General features: G+C 42.9%; 2 protein-coding genes across 4 annotated transcripts in view; both read right to left on the bottom strand.

The window, feature by feature from the left end:
* LOC126213489 (putative ankyrin-containing lipoprotein Lxx09580) overlaps positions 1 to 15,839 on the bottom strand; it is a 220,427-nt gene that overhangs the window by 180,692 nt on the left and 23,896 nt on the right. The gene's annotated exons all lie outside the window — the stretch shown is intronic.
* LOC126212628 (ankyrin repeat and SOCS box protein 8-like) lies at positions 13,733 to 14,568 on the bottom strand. The gene is made up of 2 exons (XM_049940056.1): positions 14,549 to 14,568; positions 13,733 to 14,219 (listed from the first exon to the last, which is right to left on the bottom strand). The coding sequence occupies exons 1-2, from the start codon at positions 14,566 to 14,568 to the stop codon at positions 13,733 to 13,735; spliced, it is 507 nt and encodes a 168-aa protein (XP_049796013.1).

The raw sequence follows: 15,839 nt of genomic DNA, 5'->3' as shown, positions 1-15,839 counted from the left end.
CTGCATTCCAGTCCCTCATGACTATTAGATTCTCATCGCTTTCTAAATACTGTATTACAGTTTAAGTATCTTCATATCTTTCTCTATCTTTACCTTCACCTTGTGATGTCGGCATGTATACCTCAACTATCGTTGTCATTGTTCGTTTGCTATCGATTCTGGTAAGAACAGCCCTATTACTGATGTGTTGATCATAACACACTCTTTCCCATACCTTCCTACTCATAACGGATCCTACTCCCGTTATACCATTCTCTGGTGCTGTTGATATTACTCTATACCCATCTGACCATAAATCCTTGTCTTCTTTCCACTTCACTGATACCTTCTGTGTCTAGATTGAGACTTTCCCTTTTCTGATTTTCTAGCTTTCTACCACACTAAAGCTCCTGACATTCCTTTCCCAGCCTCATGGAACGTTATCGTTTACTTGCTTATTCAGTATTTCCCTCATAGTCACCTCCCCCTTGGTAGTCCGCCCCCCCGCCCCCTCCTAGAGATCCAAATGGGGAACTTTTATGAATTATTTTGCCAATGGAGAGATCATCACGACCCTTTTTCAATTACAATTCACAAGTTCTATACCTTCTGCATCCTCATGCCGTTGATCATTGCTGATTGTTCCGCCTTTAGGGGCAGTTTCCCACATCAACGACAAGAGAGTACCATGAACCTCTGTCCACTCCTGCGCCCTCTTTGACAAGGCCATTGGCAGAATGAGGTTGACTTCTTATGCCAGAAGCCTTCGGCCGCCAATGCTGATTATTAATCAAAACTAGGCGTGTTTCTAACCAGGGACCGAGGACGTTTTGATTACTAATCATAGATGCTATCCCAAGAGCACGGGTGCATCAGTATAAATACTGAATCTCTTTCCATAACTTGTCTGATATCCTCATCATATGGTCTGTTCTCTTTTTCTGTCGACAGCAACACCTCATCAAACATATCATTTGTACTGAGTGGACCCTTTCTTTTATTCACATTGTCAGTGTCCATTCTTCTGCCTGATGTGTCACAATATTTTGTACAAATAACTGGTACAGCCATTTCCTTGGAATTTTGGATATATTTTCACTTCCCACCTTTCAAATTTTTACAGTCATCAAAACTGTGACACTACTGTGGGCTGCAAATTAATGTCACACTATCTGTTATCAACTTCGTCATTGTATACACACCATGGGACGTGGGTCGATTACATTTGTTTGGAAGGTTCCTTCAAAGTGTTGTGCACACAGACTATTGCAATCTAGCCGGCTGATGTGGCCGAGCGGTTCTAGGCGCTTCAGTGTGGAACCGCACTGCTGCTATGGTCGCAGGTTCGAATCCTGCCTCGGCCATGGATGTGTGTGACGTCCTTAGGTTAGTTAGATTCAAGCAGTTATAAGTCTAGGGGACTGATGACCTCAGATGTTAAGTCCCATAGTGCTTAGAGCCATTTGAACTATTTGAACTGCAACTTACTCGTATTCTAGGGCAGTGAACCACTGTTTGCAGTCATTATCAGGCAGACGTGTCGGTAGGCAGGAAACGAGTTGTATGGAAATTCGATGGGACTATTTGTAGAAAAAATCCGCAGTTCTTGGTGTTAAAGTTGCTGTCTTTGGATCACGGAGTCTTGGGTTCGATTTACAGCAAGGTCGGGGATTTTCTTTGGCCTGGGACTGGGTGTTTGTGTTGTCCTCATCATTTCATCATCATCCGGGAAATAGCGAGACCAAACAGCAGAAAGATTGGGCGCTCATAGCTATGCCGTTGAGAACCTCACAACACAAATTTTCCGTAAACCCAATTTGGATAAATATAAAAAATGGGAAAGAAGGTAAATTGTGCTACACTTCATGTGGCTGCTTTCTTTATCAGTGCAGAGATCTCTGGAATACGATAGTGGGACTATTTTCTTTTTGCTGTCCACTCATGATACCAATAGTAAAGGTTACTGCAGTTACAGCATGATAAACTGATTGTAACCATACAATAACGCTGGTACGTCTGCTAAATATGCTGTCAGATAATTGTTACTCAGAAGAAATGGAAGACAATTTGAAAATTACGTCAGATAATAATTCATATCTAGTATAACCGACCGGTATTACTCAAAGAGCACTAATGGAATAAAATTAAAACCAAGAGACAGTGATAGAAATACGATAACTTATGGTTGTCAAACCTATCTGATGTATGTAAAAAAAATTATAATAATGTATTCTAGTTAATATTTACCTGTAATTCTAGGAGCATTGTACCAAAATTATGTACCACGTACCTGCAGATAACCTGACGATACCTATTTATCATAGCAGGCCTATTGTAACGAATAAAACGATCTGCTGTAGCATCGCTTTTAGAAATGTAATTACATATTGTCCTTGATAGACATACTCAATGCAGCAGGTACAAAAGACTTTAATTTGTATCAGTACTTGTATGGAGTATACTCGGTGTTTTACTATACATTGTGCATTTGGGCTTATCAACATTTCTCCAGCAATATCCGCTCTCTAAAAAGTGTTGAACTACATGGCAGTATATGCTTCCCATTGTACGACATTGTGCGGCCGTTAATCCATTGCTGTCGGGGTATTCTGGGAGAAATGCGTGATGGAAATCCGTTCTGGTTGCTGTGTATGAGGTCTTAATTCATTGATAATCATTCAATGAGAATACACTGAGGCGACAAGTGTCATGGGATAGCAATATGCATATATTAGGTGGCGGTAGTATCGCGTACACAAAGTACACTATGTGATCAAAAGTATCCGGACACCTAGCTGAAAATGACTTAAAAGTTCATGGATCCCTCCATCGGTAATGCTGGAATTCAATATTGTATTGCCCCAACCTTAGCCTTGATGACACCTTCCGCTGTCGCAGGCATACGTTCAATCAGGTGCTGGAAGGTTACTTCGGGAATGGTAGCCTATTCTTCATGGAGTGCTGCACTGAGCAGAGGTCGGTGGGTGAGGCCTGGCACGGAGTCGGCTTTCCAAACCATCCCAATGGTGTTCTATAGGGTTCAGGTCAGGAGTCTGTGCAGGCCACTCAATTACAGGGATGTTTCGTGGTGTAATCACTCCGACACAGGCCGTGCGTTATGAATAGGTGCTCGATCGTGTTGAAAGGTGCAATCGCCATCCCCGAATTTCTCTTTAACAGTGGGAAGCAAGAAGGTACTTAAAACACCAATGTGGAAAAGTGCTATGGTAGTGCCACGCAAAATAAGAAGGTGTGCAAACGCCATCCATGAAATACACGACCACACCATATCAGCACCACCAACAAATTTTACTGTTGGCACTACAGATGATGCAGATGTTAACAGGGGCATCCGCCATACCCACACCCTGCCATCGGACCGCGAAATTGTGTACCATGATTCGTCACTGCACACAACGTTTTTCCACTGTTGAATCATCCAATGCTTTGGCTCCTTGCACCAAGCGAGGCGTCGTTTTTCATATACTGGCGTGATGTATGGCTTATGAGTAGCCGCTCGACCATGATATCCAAGTTTTCTCACCTCCCCCCTAACTGTCATAGTACTTGCAGTGGATCCTGATACAGTTTGGAATTTATGTGGCATGGTCCGGACCGATGTCTGTCTTTTACACATTACGTCGGCGGTCTCTGTCAGTCAATAGACGCGGTCGGCCTGTACGGTTTTGTGCTGCATGTGTCCCTTCGCGTTTCCACGTCACTATCACATTGGAAAAAAAGGACCTAGGGATAATTGGGAGTGTGGAAATCCCGCCTACAGACTTATGACACAAGTGACAGCCAATAATCTGGCCACGTTTGAAGTCTGTGAGTTTCGCGGAGCGCCCCATTCTGCTCTCTCTCGATTTCTGTTGACTATTGAGGTCGCTGATGTGGAGTACCTGGCAGTAGGTGGCAGCACAATGCACCTAATATGAAAAACGATTGGCTTTGGGGGTGTCCGGACACATATGATCACACAGTGTATGAAAGGAGAGTGCATTGTCAGAGCTGTCTTTTATACTCAGGTGATTCATGTGGAAAGGTTGTTGTCGTGATTGGCCCCACGGCGTTAATTAACAGACTTTGAATGCGGAATGGTAGTTGCAGCTAGAGTCATGGGACATTATATTTCGGAAATCGTTAGGGGATTCAATATGGCGAGATCCAAATCGTCAAGACTGGGCCGAAAATACCAAGTTTTAGGCATTATCTCTCACCACGGACAACGCAGTGGGCGCGGCCTTCACTTAACAACCGAGAACAACAGCATTTGCCTAGAGTTGTCAGTATTACCAGTATTATCAGACAAGCTAACCTACGTGAAACGACTGCAGAAATCATTGTGAGACGTACGGTGAACGTGTCTGTTAGGACAGGGGTGCAGAATTTAGCGTTAATGGGCTGTACCAGTAGACGACCGACGCAGGTACCTTTGTAAACAACTCGATATCGCCTGCACCGCCTCTCTTGGAGGCTTGACCATAGACTTCTGGAAAACGGCGACCTGGTCAGAGGAATCCAGATTTCAGTTGCTAGGAGCAAACCCCACGTAGCCATGGGCCCAGGTTGACAGCAAGGCGCTGTCCAAGTCGGGGACGGCTCCACAATGTTGTGGGCTGTGTTCGCATAGAGCGTATTGGCTCCTCTCGTCCAACTGAGCCGATCGTTGCCTGGAAACTGCTATGTTGTGCTGCTTGGACACCATTTGCGGCCATTCACGAACTTCATGTTCCCAAACCACAATCGAATTTTTATAGATGACGGTGTCCCATGTCACTGGGCCACATAAGATCAAGAGTGGTTTTAAGAATTCTCTGCACAGTTCGCGCGAATAACTGCCCTCCCAGATCGGCCGACATGAATGGAAAAATATGGGAGATAATCGCGACGTCACTTCGTCACAAAATCTTCCAATGGCTATATTTCCGCAGTTTGTAACGTATATTCAACTAATATATGTAACGTAGCTATAGCCAAAATTGCCTGTGTTCCTCTGTGAAACTGGACTTGGTAAGTAAGGTGAGCTATCAGTAAGCTGTGTGCGTGATGTATGAGTGTCAGATTAACTGTCATTTCAGCCCTCAGCCGACCGTTACATGAAAAACTTAAAACTAACATTTGGATAAGCTATCTCACTGCGTATTTTAATATGAAAAACTACAGGAACAAATGAACCTGAAACAATACTCAAATTATGTGACTGCATTTTTGAACAGGAATTTAAAAGTCATGCAGAATCTGACTTGTGCAACGGAATGTACTGGATTCGAGTGCATGACATGTTTTGATGTGACAGTGTCTCTGTTTTGGCCCACTCACCTCTTTAGATGCCTGCCTTTTTCCATGTGGTTTACAGCAATGCACAGCAGTATGCAGCAGCAGCGGCTGAAGCTTATTGTTCCTAAGAGTAAATTTCATAAAAAGTAGTTTGCTTGGGCCCTGTTAACTCCTAAATAACTTGTGAGAAGGGATTTTATCAGTTAAGTCTATTGTAAACTTCAGAATCATCATCAACAAGTATTAATAATGACAATGACAAATGACGTATGTGTCAATAATGGCTGAGTGCCAGATTAACAAATTATTTCAGTTTGAGAATTGCGTTAACATTTTTTAACCACAGCATATTATTTACATATGGAGAATATTTACTATTATTTGGAAGATAAGGAGCCTTCTTTCACTGACAAGCGAAACATGGGATTATTGCAAACTCGGACTAACAATTACGAGTCTAACCTTGCAGTTGCTTTTGCGCTATGCTTCCGAATTTTACCTGGAATTCCATCTCCAAGCGTAGTTAAGCCATCTCAATCTCTCCTGGCTGTATAAATGAAATCAGGCCTTGAGTGTGGTGAGATCTGCCGTCACAGCCGTGAGGGCAGCGTGACACGTCTTCTGTCTCAGAGCTCTCGACCGACACCACTGCCTCCACTCAGGCAGACACACCTCGTCTCACAGCAATGCGCTCCCATCTTTCGCCCTCAGATATGTTACTACCGATATTTGAATGCTTACACAATGGAAAGAATAGCGTTGAGTTGGATATATTGTTTCATGTAGTGGAGAGTTCTGACACACTCCTTAGAAGTTAGTGGCGGCTGTAGAGGGAGCATGGTTCAGTACTTCGGCAGGGGCCTTCCTGCGACTTGTTGAGTCAATGCAACATCGAGGTGCTACGCGCCGGCGAGCAAATAGTGGTCTCACACGATATTAGGAGGTATCTCAAGACTTTTCTCTCCTCATTGTGTTAAATCGTGAAAAAGTGTACATTCTGTCCTAGTGACAAATCACCTGTACACTGTACACACAAAATATGGGATGTAGAACGTAAATCATTAACAGGTTAAGCCTTAGGTCTGTTCAGTCTGGGCAACTTATACCCACAAATCAGACTGATGAGCTATCTATGACCGTGGCCCTTGTCATCGCCATACAGCCAATAATTCCACCTGCTACTGCCACAGATGCATCCTGATGGTATCACCAGTGCTTCATTCGAGCAGCTACTCCACTGGCCCCGCAGGGCTGGGTGGAATCTTTTCCAGTCTTCCTGGCCTCATAGAAGAACTGAGGTGGTTCCAGAATTCGAACTCTCGTCCTTCCGCACTGAAGGCAATGACGATAACTATTCGGCTATGCTGGCAGCAAAAAAAATTGTAACTCATCTACGCTAAAATAACTTATGTACATGTTTTAAATGAAAACGCACTGAGGATTGACTATGCAGCAGGATTTTGGAACATGTATCGTATTCGAACATTATGAATTACCTCGAAGCAAAGAGTCTATTGACACACAGTCAACAATGATTTACAAAACATCGTTCTTGTGAAACACAACTAGCTCTTTATTGGCATGAAGTGTTGAGTGCTGTTGATAAGGGATTTCAGATCGATTATGTATTTCTGGATTTCCGGAAGGCTTTTGACACTGTACCACACAAGCGGCTCGTAGTGAAATTGCGTGCTTATGGAATATCGTCTCAGTTATGTGACTGTATTTGTGATTTCCTGTTATAGAGGTCACAGTTCGCAGTAATTTGATGAAAAGTCATCGAGAAAAATAGATACTATTTCTGGCGTTCCCCAAGGTAGTGTTATAGACACTTTGCTGTTCCTTATCTATATAGACAATTTGGGAGATAATCTGAGCAGGCATCTTAGGTTCTTTGCAGATGACGCTGTCGTTTATCGACTACTAAAGTCATCAGATGATCAACACAAATCGCAAAACGGTTTAGAAGAAATATCTGAATGCTTCGAAAATTGGCAGTTGACCCTAAATAACGAAAAGTGGGAAGTTATCCACATGAGTGCTAAAAGAAATCCGTTAAACTTCGGTCACACGATAAATCAGTGAAATCTAAAGGCCGTAAATTCAGCTAAATATTACAATTGCGAAAAACTTAAATTGGAAGGAAAACATAGAAAATATTGTGGGGAAGGCTAACCGAAGACTGCGTTTTATTGGCAGGACACTTAGAAAATGTAACAGATCTACTAAGGAGACGGCCTACACTACGCTTGTCCGTCCTCTTTTAGAACACTGCTGCACGGTGTTGGATCCTTACCCGATATGACTGGCAAAGTACATCGAAACAGTTGAAAGAAGGACAGCACGTTTTATATTATGTCGAGATATGGGAGAGAGTGTCACTGAAATGATACAGGATTTGGGCAGGACATCATTGAAACAAGGGCCTCTTTCTATGCGACGGAATATTCTAACGAAATTTCAATCACCAACTTTTCCTCCGAATGCGAAAATATTTTGTTGACACAGACCTAAATAGGGAGAAACGATGATCACGACAAAATAAGGGAACGGAGAGCTCGTACAGAGAGACACAGGCGCTCGTTCGTTGCACTTTATACGAGATTGGAATAATAGAGAATTGTGAAGGTGGCTCGATGAACCCTCTGCCAGGCACTTCAATGTGATTTGCAGAGAATCCATGTAGATGTATATGTTCTTGATACTGCCCAAGTGAAGGTCAATAGCTGTGCAGCTGAAGTATGAATTCCTCATTATCTATAGGTAATGATAGCTTAACTTTTACAAACGTTTGATATACATATTACGCTTTATCATTCACGGAGAGTCAAAGAAGCTGTTTAATTTCCATCAATATGGATATCAGCAACTCAGCTGACGGATCACTAACTTAATCACAATTATTTACTTGAATTATGGAAAAAGTATCAAATTATTCCCTGTACTTCTGTTATTACCGCCTCAGTTGCACCATTCTGCCTAGGGTGGGTTCCATTTCATGTCTATCTTTGTGAAATGTGTTTGACTATCTTGTGTTCATAGGTCACAGTTTCACTTTTGCCTGAATGGGAACTTCTACCCTTCTGACAACTTTATTTGGATGATGAAATGTGTGCATGATGAAATGAAGATGGTATCAATTTCATTTTTGATGTGTAACATATTCCATTTCCCACCCATGAACCATAGACTTTGACGTTGGCGCGGAGGTTTGTTTGCCTCAGCGATACAGATAGCTGTACCGTAGTTGCCACCATGATGGAGGGGTATCTGTTGAGAGGCCAGACAAACATGTGGTTCCTGAAGACGGGCAGCAGCTTTTTCAGTACTCGTAGTTGCACGGGCAACAGTCTGGATGATTGACTGACCTGGCCTTGTAACATTAACCACAACGGCCTTGTTGCTCTGGGACTGCGAACGGCTTAAAGCAAGGGGAAACTACAGCCGTAATTTTTCCGAGGGCACCGCTTTACTGTATAGTTAAATGATTATGGCGCCCTCTTGGGTAAAATATTCTCTAGGTAAAAAAGTCCCCCGTTCGGATCTCTAGACAGGAACTACTTAGGAGGACATAATTATCAGGAGAAAGAAAACTGGCGTTCTGCAGATCGGAGCGTGGAATGTCAGATCCATTAATCTGGCTGGTAGGATAGTAAATTTAGAAAGGGAAATGGACAGGTTGAAGCTGGATATAGTGGGAATTAGCGACGTTCTTTGGCAGGAGAAACAAAACTTCTGGTAAGGTGAATACAGGGTTAACGAGGTAATGCAGGAGTAGGATTAATGATGATATAAAAAATAGGAGTGCGGGTAAGCAACTACGAAAAGCATATTGAATTCATTATTGTAGCCAAGATATACACAAAGCCCTCGCAGTGGTTGAGAAGGGAGTGAGACAGGGTTGTAGCGTATCCCAAATGTTATTCAATCTGCATATTGAACAAGCGGTACATTTTCTGCAGTTCATCACACTGCCGACTAGGGCACCCGCCCTGCCAGAGTTGCTGCACCTGCAGGCGCTCTGCCGATGTGACGCCTGGTGCAGGGAGATGCACAGACGACGGATGGAAGGCAAAAATTGAAAAAGGGAAAATATGCTGCAGCACCCTGCAATGTCACCGTGAAGGTCTATTTTACCCCACACATCGTAATGTGTTGTGGAACTACAGTTTTACAGCTCTGTTGGGACATGTGTTACTAACGGTTTTCTACAATTCGTTGTAAATAAACGTAAACCTATTATATTGTTTCATATTATGCGCAAACGATATGGTGCAAATATTGGTACTAACGCCATGCTATGAACACACTAGCTTTCAAACCATCACTACTGCTGACACATGAGTAAATTTAGTCTGGGATCAGAACTAAGTGGTGTGAATATTGCTATTAATGTCATATTATAACAGAGGTCGCCAATTAATGCATCGTCTGCACACACAGAAGCAGTCTTAGATTTGAAGTGAAAATGCATTCTAACCATAGAGTTCATATGCCAGTAATATGGATGTGCCACACACGTGTTCTGTGCTCACGCGCACTCTTTGGTTCCAGCGAAGCTAAGAGTTCCTAGCTCCGCAGGTCAGCTGTAGGTGCCCGAGCACAGGATAGTTTGGGCACATGAAGGACAATTTTACATGGCCGATGGAGAATTTCGTGGTCAGAGTCATGGACTCTGAGGGGGACCTATTATTGCTGTGTTTGCGGTTGTTGGACTTTGCAGAGTCTTGGATTGTAGATGACCAATGGAGCTGTGTGATTAATACATCAGGCCTTAGACGGAAGGAAAATCCTTTGGACCGATACTGCGATTTTTCTAATTAACTGTGACACTTCATATGTCTCACCAAGTACTGGTTTCACATAGGAGTAATCCATCGCATTCTGGTTCCACCTCTATCTTTGTTCAGTTAATGTCCTCCTCTATGATTTTGCTGGCACCTTTACCTCGTCAATTTGTACAAAGTTTGGCAGTTATCTATTGCATACAGTGGTGGAACTTCAGATACATTTCTGTGTGGTCAATTCATGGGCTGTGAGAGTAACTGATCTTCGGTGTTAACTGCAGATTTCGTTAGTTGTGATTGATTCGTGTTAGTATTCCGCGCTTCTCTTAGAGACCTATGCTCTGGTTTACAATATGTTGTAGTGTGAGCCAACTGATGGACTGTTCTGAGAAAACTACTGATTTGGCTACTTGTTATTTATTTTTGTTGTTGTGTACTAATTCCTACTATTCTTGCCAGTGACTTAAGATCTAGTATAAATGTCGATTATTAAATAAAAATACGAATAGTACAGGCCTAAGCCAGGTTTTGTGACCAAGGTCATTACTTAAAGGGGAGTCTGGCTAAGTTCAAAATTGTACTAATCCACGTAACACTGTTTATCCGCCGTCACTCATTCTTTGTTCGTATCGTAATTGAGGTATTTGGATATGTTACGTTTCCTTTAATAGTAACCGTAGGCCAGTGTGTATTAATTGCATAGTGAGCTTATTTACTCTCCCTCGTGAGCCTCATACAGGTATCCAGTGTAGTGTTAACTTTACTCTGTTTGTAACCTGTGGAGCGCTGTTGGCTGTTGGGCACTACTCTGCCCAACAAGACTTCTGCTAAGTCGTTCCAGTTAGAGCAATTGGTTACTTAAGTTTATTTTCGTCTTCTTTTTATATACTAGTTTCACACAATAGGTATAAGTTTATGTCAAATTATATGTATGGTCACATTTGACCGACATATATGAAGTTCCTTTTCATACATTCATTTATTTACAGAGAGAAGTTAAGCAAGAGCGCGTTATCTGATGCCTCTTGACCAGCTAAAACGCACACATCAAGAAAAGTTTTGCATCAACTCGGTTCGGAGTGTTTAGGAATATGTACAGAATCTGGAATAGAGCTCAACATAAACATCATTTCCTCCCTTTTTATTGCCCATAAAAACCACAGACTGCATGTTGAACCACCATAGAGCGAGACGTTCAGAGATGGTGATCCAGATTGCTGTACACACCGGTACCTCTCATCCCCAGTAGCACGTCCTGTTGCATTGATGCGTGCCTGTATTCGTCGTGGCACACTACCCACAAGTTCATCAAGGCACTGTTGCTCCAGATTGTCCCACTCCTCAATGGCGATTCGGCGTGGATGCCTCAGAGTGGTTCAAGGGTCACGGCGTCCATAAACCGCACTACCTATCCCAGGCATTTGCGATTGGGTTCATGTCTGGAAAACATGCTGGCCATTCCAGTCAAGCGTTGTCGTTATGCTGAAGGAAATCGTTACAACATGTGCACGATGGGAGCGCAAATTATGGTCCATGAAGACGAATGCTTCGCTAATATGCTGCCAATATAGTTGCACTATCGTTCGGAGGATGGAATTCACGTATCGTGCAGCCATTATGGCCGCTTCCATGACCACCAGTGGCGTACGTCAGCCCCACATAATGCCACCCCAAAAGAGCAGGGAACTTCCATCTTGCTGCACTCGTTGGGCAGTGTATCTAATGCGTTCATCCTGACTGGGTCACCTCCAAACACATCTCTAACAGTTGTCTGACTGAAGGCATATACGACTGTTATCGGTGAAGAGAACGTGATGCCAGTCCTGAGGGATGCATTCAGATATTGTTGGGCCAAACTGTACCGCACTGCATGGTGTCGTGGTTGCAAAGATGGACCTCACCATCGACATCTAGAGTGAAGTTGTGCATCATGCAGCCTATTCCACACAGTTTGAGTTGTAACACGACGTCCTGTGGCTGCACGAAAAGCATTATGCAACATGGTGGCGTTGCTGTCAGGGTTACTCCGAGCCGTAATCCGTGGGAAGCGATCATCCACTGCAATACTAGCCCTTGGGCAGCCTGAGCGAGGGATGTCATCGACAGTTCCTCTCTCTCTTTATCTCCTTCATGTCTGAACAACATCGCTTTGATTCACTCTGAGATGCCTGGACACATCCCTTCTTGAGAGCCCTTCCTGACACAAAGAAACAATGCGAACGCAATCAGACCGCAGTACTGACCGTCTAGGCAGGGTTGAACTACAGACAACACTAGCCATGTACCTCCTTCTTGGTGGAATGACTGGAATTGATCAGCTGTCAGACTCCGTCCGTCTAATAGGCGCTGCTCATACATGGTTGTTTACATCTTTGGGCGGGTATAGACAACTCTGAACAGTAAAATAGACTGTGTCTGTGATACAGTAGCCAAAGTCAACATCTATCTTCATGAGTTCCGGGAAATTCGGTGATGCAAAACTGTTTTTCATGTATGTAATTGGCTTAGAATAACATGTAAACATAATCTTAAATTACTCTAGATGGGATACAGTTTTGAGCATTGTTTGATAGATTGTTACATTGACTCATAAGGTCAGATTAATAATATTTTACCTTTTATTTCTTACGGTTTCCACTTTGTGCGGCGTACTATATGGAAGAACCAATCAGTAATTGTTTTACCAAAGATGATTTATTTTCATGTATGTGGACTCCTTCAATAAAAATTTCTGTGTGTGTATGCCTTATCATGAATTTTGGAAATTGTTGCATTGTGAATACATTTTCATCTCCGCAAGACATGGATAGAATTAGTGAGTGTGTGTTTCTCTTCTAAATGCTTGTCCTTGGCAAATAAGTAAATTCTTGATGTTTTTAAGAAGTGCTGTAATATCTTTATGGTATTGTAAGAGGAATAGTTTGTTTTGAGTAATCATTGTTATTTTTTCCACAGCTACTGTGATACTGTATTACAGTATTCTGAGGCACAAACTAAGCCTCTAGGGTTTCCTTGGGGATGACCGATGTTCCTGCTCAATACAACGTGCTCTTTTTCTGTTCAGACGACTGTCTTTGGAGTTCCATCATAACTGTTTACTTAAAGTCATACTTGGCCGACCTGCACTGGCAGTGTTTACAAACTGCACAGTTGGCTCAATAAATGAATTGTTCTTGATTAAATTAAAGATTTATTGTTACTGTGGTCCAACAACTTACCGCAACAGTACAGCGCCTTACTGCCACACTGGAGGTGGTGTTATTTGTAATAGCATATTCTTACCAATTACTTTACAGCCGGCCGAAGTGGCCGCGCGGTTCTGGCGCTGCAGTCTGGAACCGCGAGACCGCTACGGTCGCAGGTTCGAATCCTGCCTCGGGCATGTATGTGTGTGATGTCCTTAGGTTAGTTAGGTTTAACTAGTTCTAAGTTCTAGGGGACTAATGACCTCAGCAGTTGAGTCCCATAGTGCTCAGAGCCATTTGAACCATTTGAACTTTACAATAATTAATTTAGTTAAAACATGTTTATTATTAATGATATACGTTTCGATTATTGTTGAGTTTTCATGGAAGGAAACTCGCTTCTTGCTACACACATTAGTTTATATGAATCTCACATTGTCGCTACTATTGTGATTTTGGTAGACTAGCGTTGTTTTTACTTCAGAGGTGTATATCGTACTGCTAGTCTCGTCTTATCCTGTCTATCCAGTGTTGGTGGTTGAACTGCCTGGCGCGGTCCACTGGGGTTTTCCCCTTGTGATTCCTGGCCCCACTGTCAGCCCCTGCATCGAGTAGTGCAATCGCCTCCTCTGTGCGGCCATGCTCGGCCGCGAAGTGCAGCGGCGTGTCTCTGTCCACGTTCCTGGCATTGGGATCTGTAGAGGCCGCCGCCAGCAGCCGCACCACGGCCGGCCGGCCGCCCCATGCAGCCCAGTGGAGCGGCGTGTTCTGGACCCAGTTCCCGGCGTCCACCTCCGCGCCAGCCCCCACCAGACAGCTCGCCGCTTCCACGTGACCCTCCCAGGCTGCCCAGTGCAGCGCAGTATTCTTGTTCCCATCCGTCGCACCCACATCAGCCCCAGCTGCCAGCAGCATCTGCAGCTCTTGCACTGTCCCATCGCTAGCTGCCTTGATCAGCCTCCTGCCTTTCTCCGCTGCCGAGAGGGCCCTACACAAAACACAGAAATTCTCGTACTTTTCTTCAAACACACACTTCTGATCAAGAAACGTATCAGAGTGGTACAACTGTAACCAATTCTAAAACTCATCTCTCTGACAACTGATAAATCTCCCTTCTGTGATACAGAACACTGAGAAAGTAATTTTATATTAACGTACACATGAACAGTTGCGTCATCCCCTCAAATTCTTCATGCACTCTCCACAAAAAATTCCTACACTCCAACTCTCAAAATACAAAGTTATCACATTTTGTCACTTTAATTCGTGATCGTTAGTTTTTTGACCTTAGAACTCTATCGTTGCAGAAGTTGTTGCCTTCCACTTCGTTCAGCCATTACTACGTCTGTGTGCAGCACTCCTCTCTGACACTTGCAAATGTGACAAATAATGCTAATGACGTCTCCTGCTATTTAAAGAGAAGTTTCTGTTATTACAGGAACAAAAGTAAACCCAATTATCAACAAGTTTCTTGACACAAACTCGTCAAACAGAGAAAGCTACTGTTAACCAGGAAACCATAGAGTAGTTACGTTTCGGATACAGCAATGATACCAAACTGGACTCCTCTACCCCTACACACAATCACACTCATTGACAGATGCACATACACACAAGAACTAACACACACACACACACACACACACACACACACATATATATATATATATATATATATATATATATATATATATATATATATATATATATATAGAGAGAGAGAGAGAGAGAGAGAGAGAGAGAGAGAGAAAGAGAGAGAGAAACTTTTGTCTTATATTCCTCTGGCTGTGATGCACCTTTAGGCGACAGCGAGATCATGAGAGTAAATTAAAGTTTAATGTACTTGTCTCGATATGACAACCGTTGGAAAGTAAATCTTGTTTCCTGGAAGTGCTGCAGTATGTGATTTACATACGACAATCTCGCTAGGACGGGTCTAAACGAAAATACCTACATGCTGATAGAACACACTGTGCGGCATGTGCTCAGGAGAAGAATTTAGTAACATTTTTTGAAACTAAAGTCAATTAAGAAGTAATTATTTCCATTATTCAGGTAAATGACGTATTAAATTAATGAATCCAATATCCGCTGATCGATAAAATACATAATTCCTTTTTCTTGAAATATTTTGGGCAGACAGATTTGCAAATGTTGCTGATTCTATTGAAAATCATACAGTTGACATATTCAAAACTCATTTTATAGTTCAGATAACTGCATGACATAATAATGGATCTTTTCTACATAGAGAGAAACAGACGTGAACCCTGAATGACTGTACAGGAACCAACAGCTCTGAAGCCCTTTTGACTCTCACAGTGCTTCACTTGGTGTGGTCCTGGTGAAGGCAGTGTATTTATGTTTGCCTCGCACACATGTTTGAGTGTGTGTGTGTGTGTGTGTGTGTGTTTGTGTGTGTGTGTGTGTGTTTGTGTGTGTGTAGTCTGGTGAAGGTGTACCCACGGTGTGACACTGAATGTTTGAAGTAGTGCTACTTAGTTTTTAAATGCACAGACAGATCACTGACAGCCGTCAAAGTCACATCTCCAGATTCAAAAAACTCCTACAGATGAGAGCCAGACTCTGAGCTGTTTGGGCAATTTAA

Source organism: Schistocerca nitens, chromosome 11 (assembly GCF_023898315.1).
Source record: "Schistocerca nitens isolate TAMUIC-IGC-003100 chromosome 11, iqSchNite1.1, whole genome shotgun sequence".
In the NCBI taxonomy this organism is placed as follows: Eukaryota; Metazoa; Arthropoda; class Insecta; order Orthoptera; family Acrididae; genus Schistocerca; species Schistocerca nitens.
Note: the sequence above shows the minus strand (reverse complement) of the source record. Positions and strands in the feature narration are given on the sequence as shown.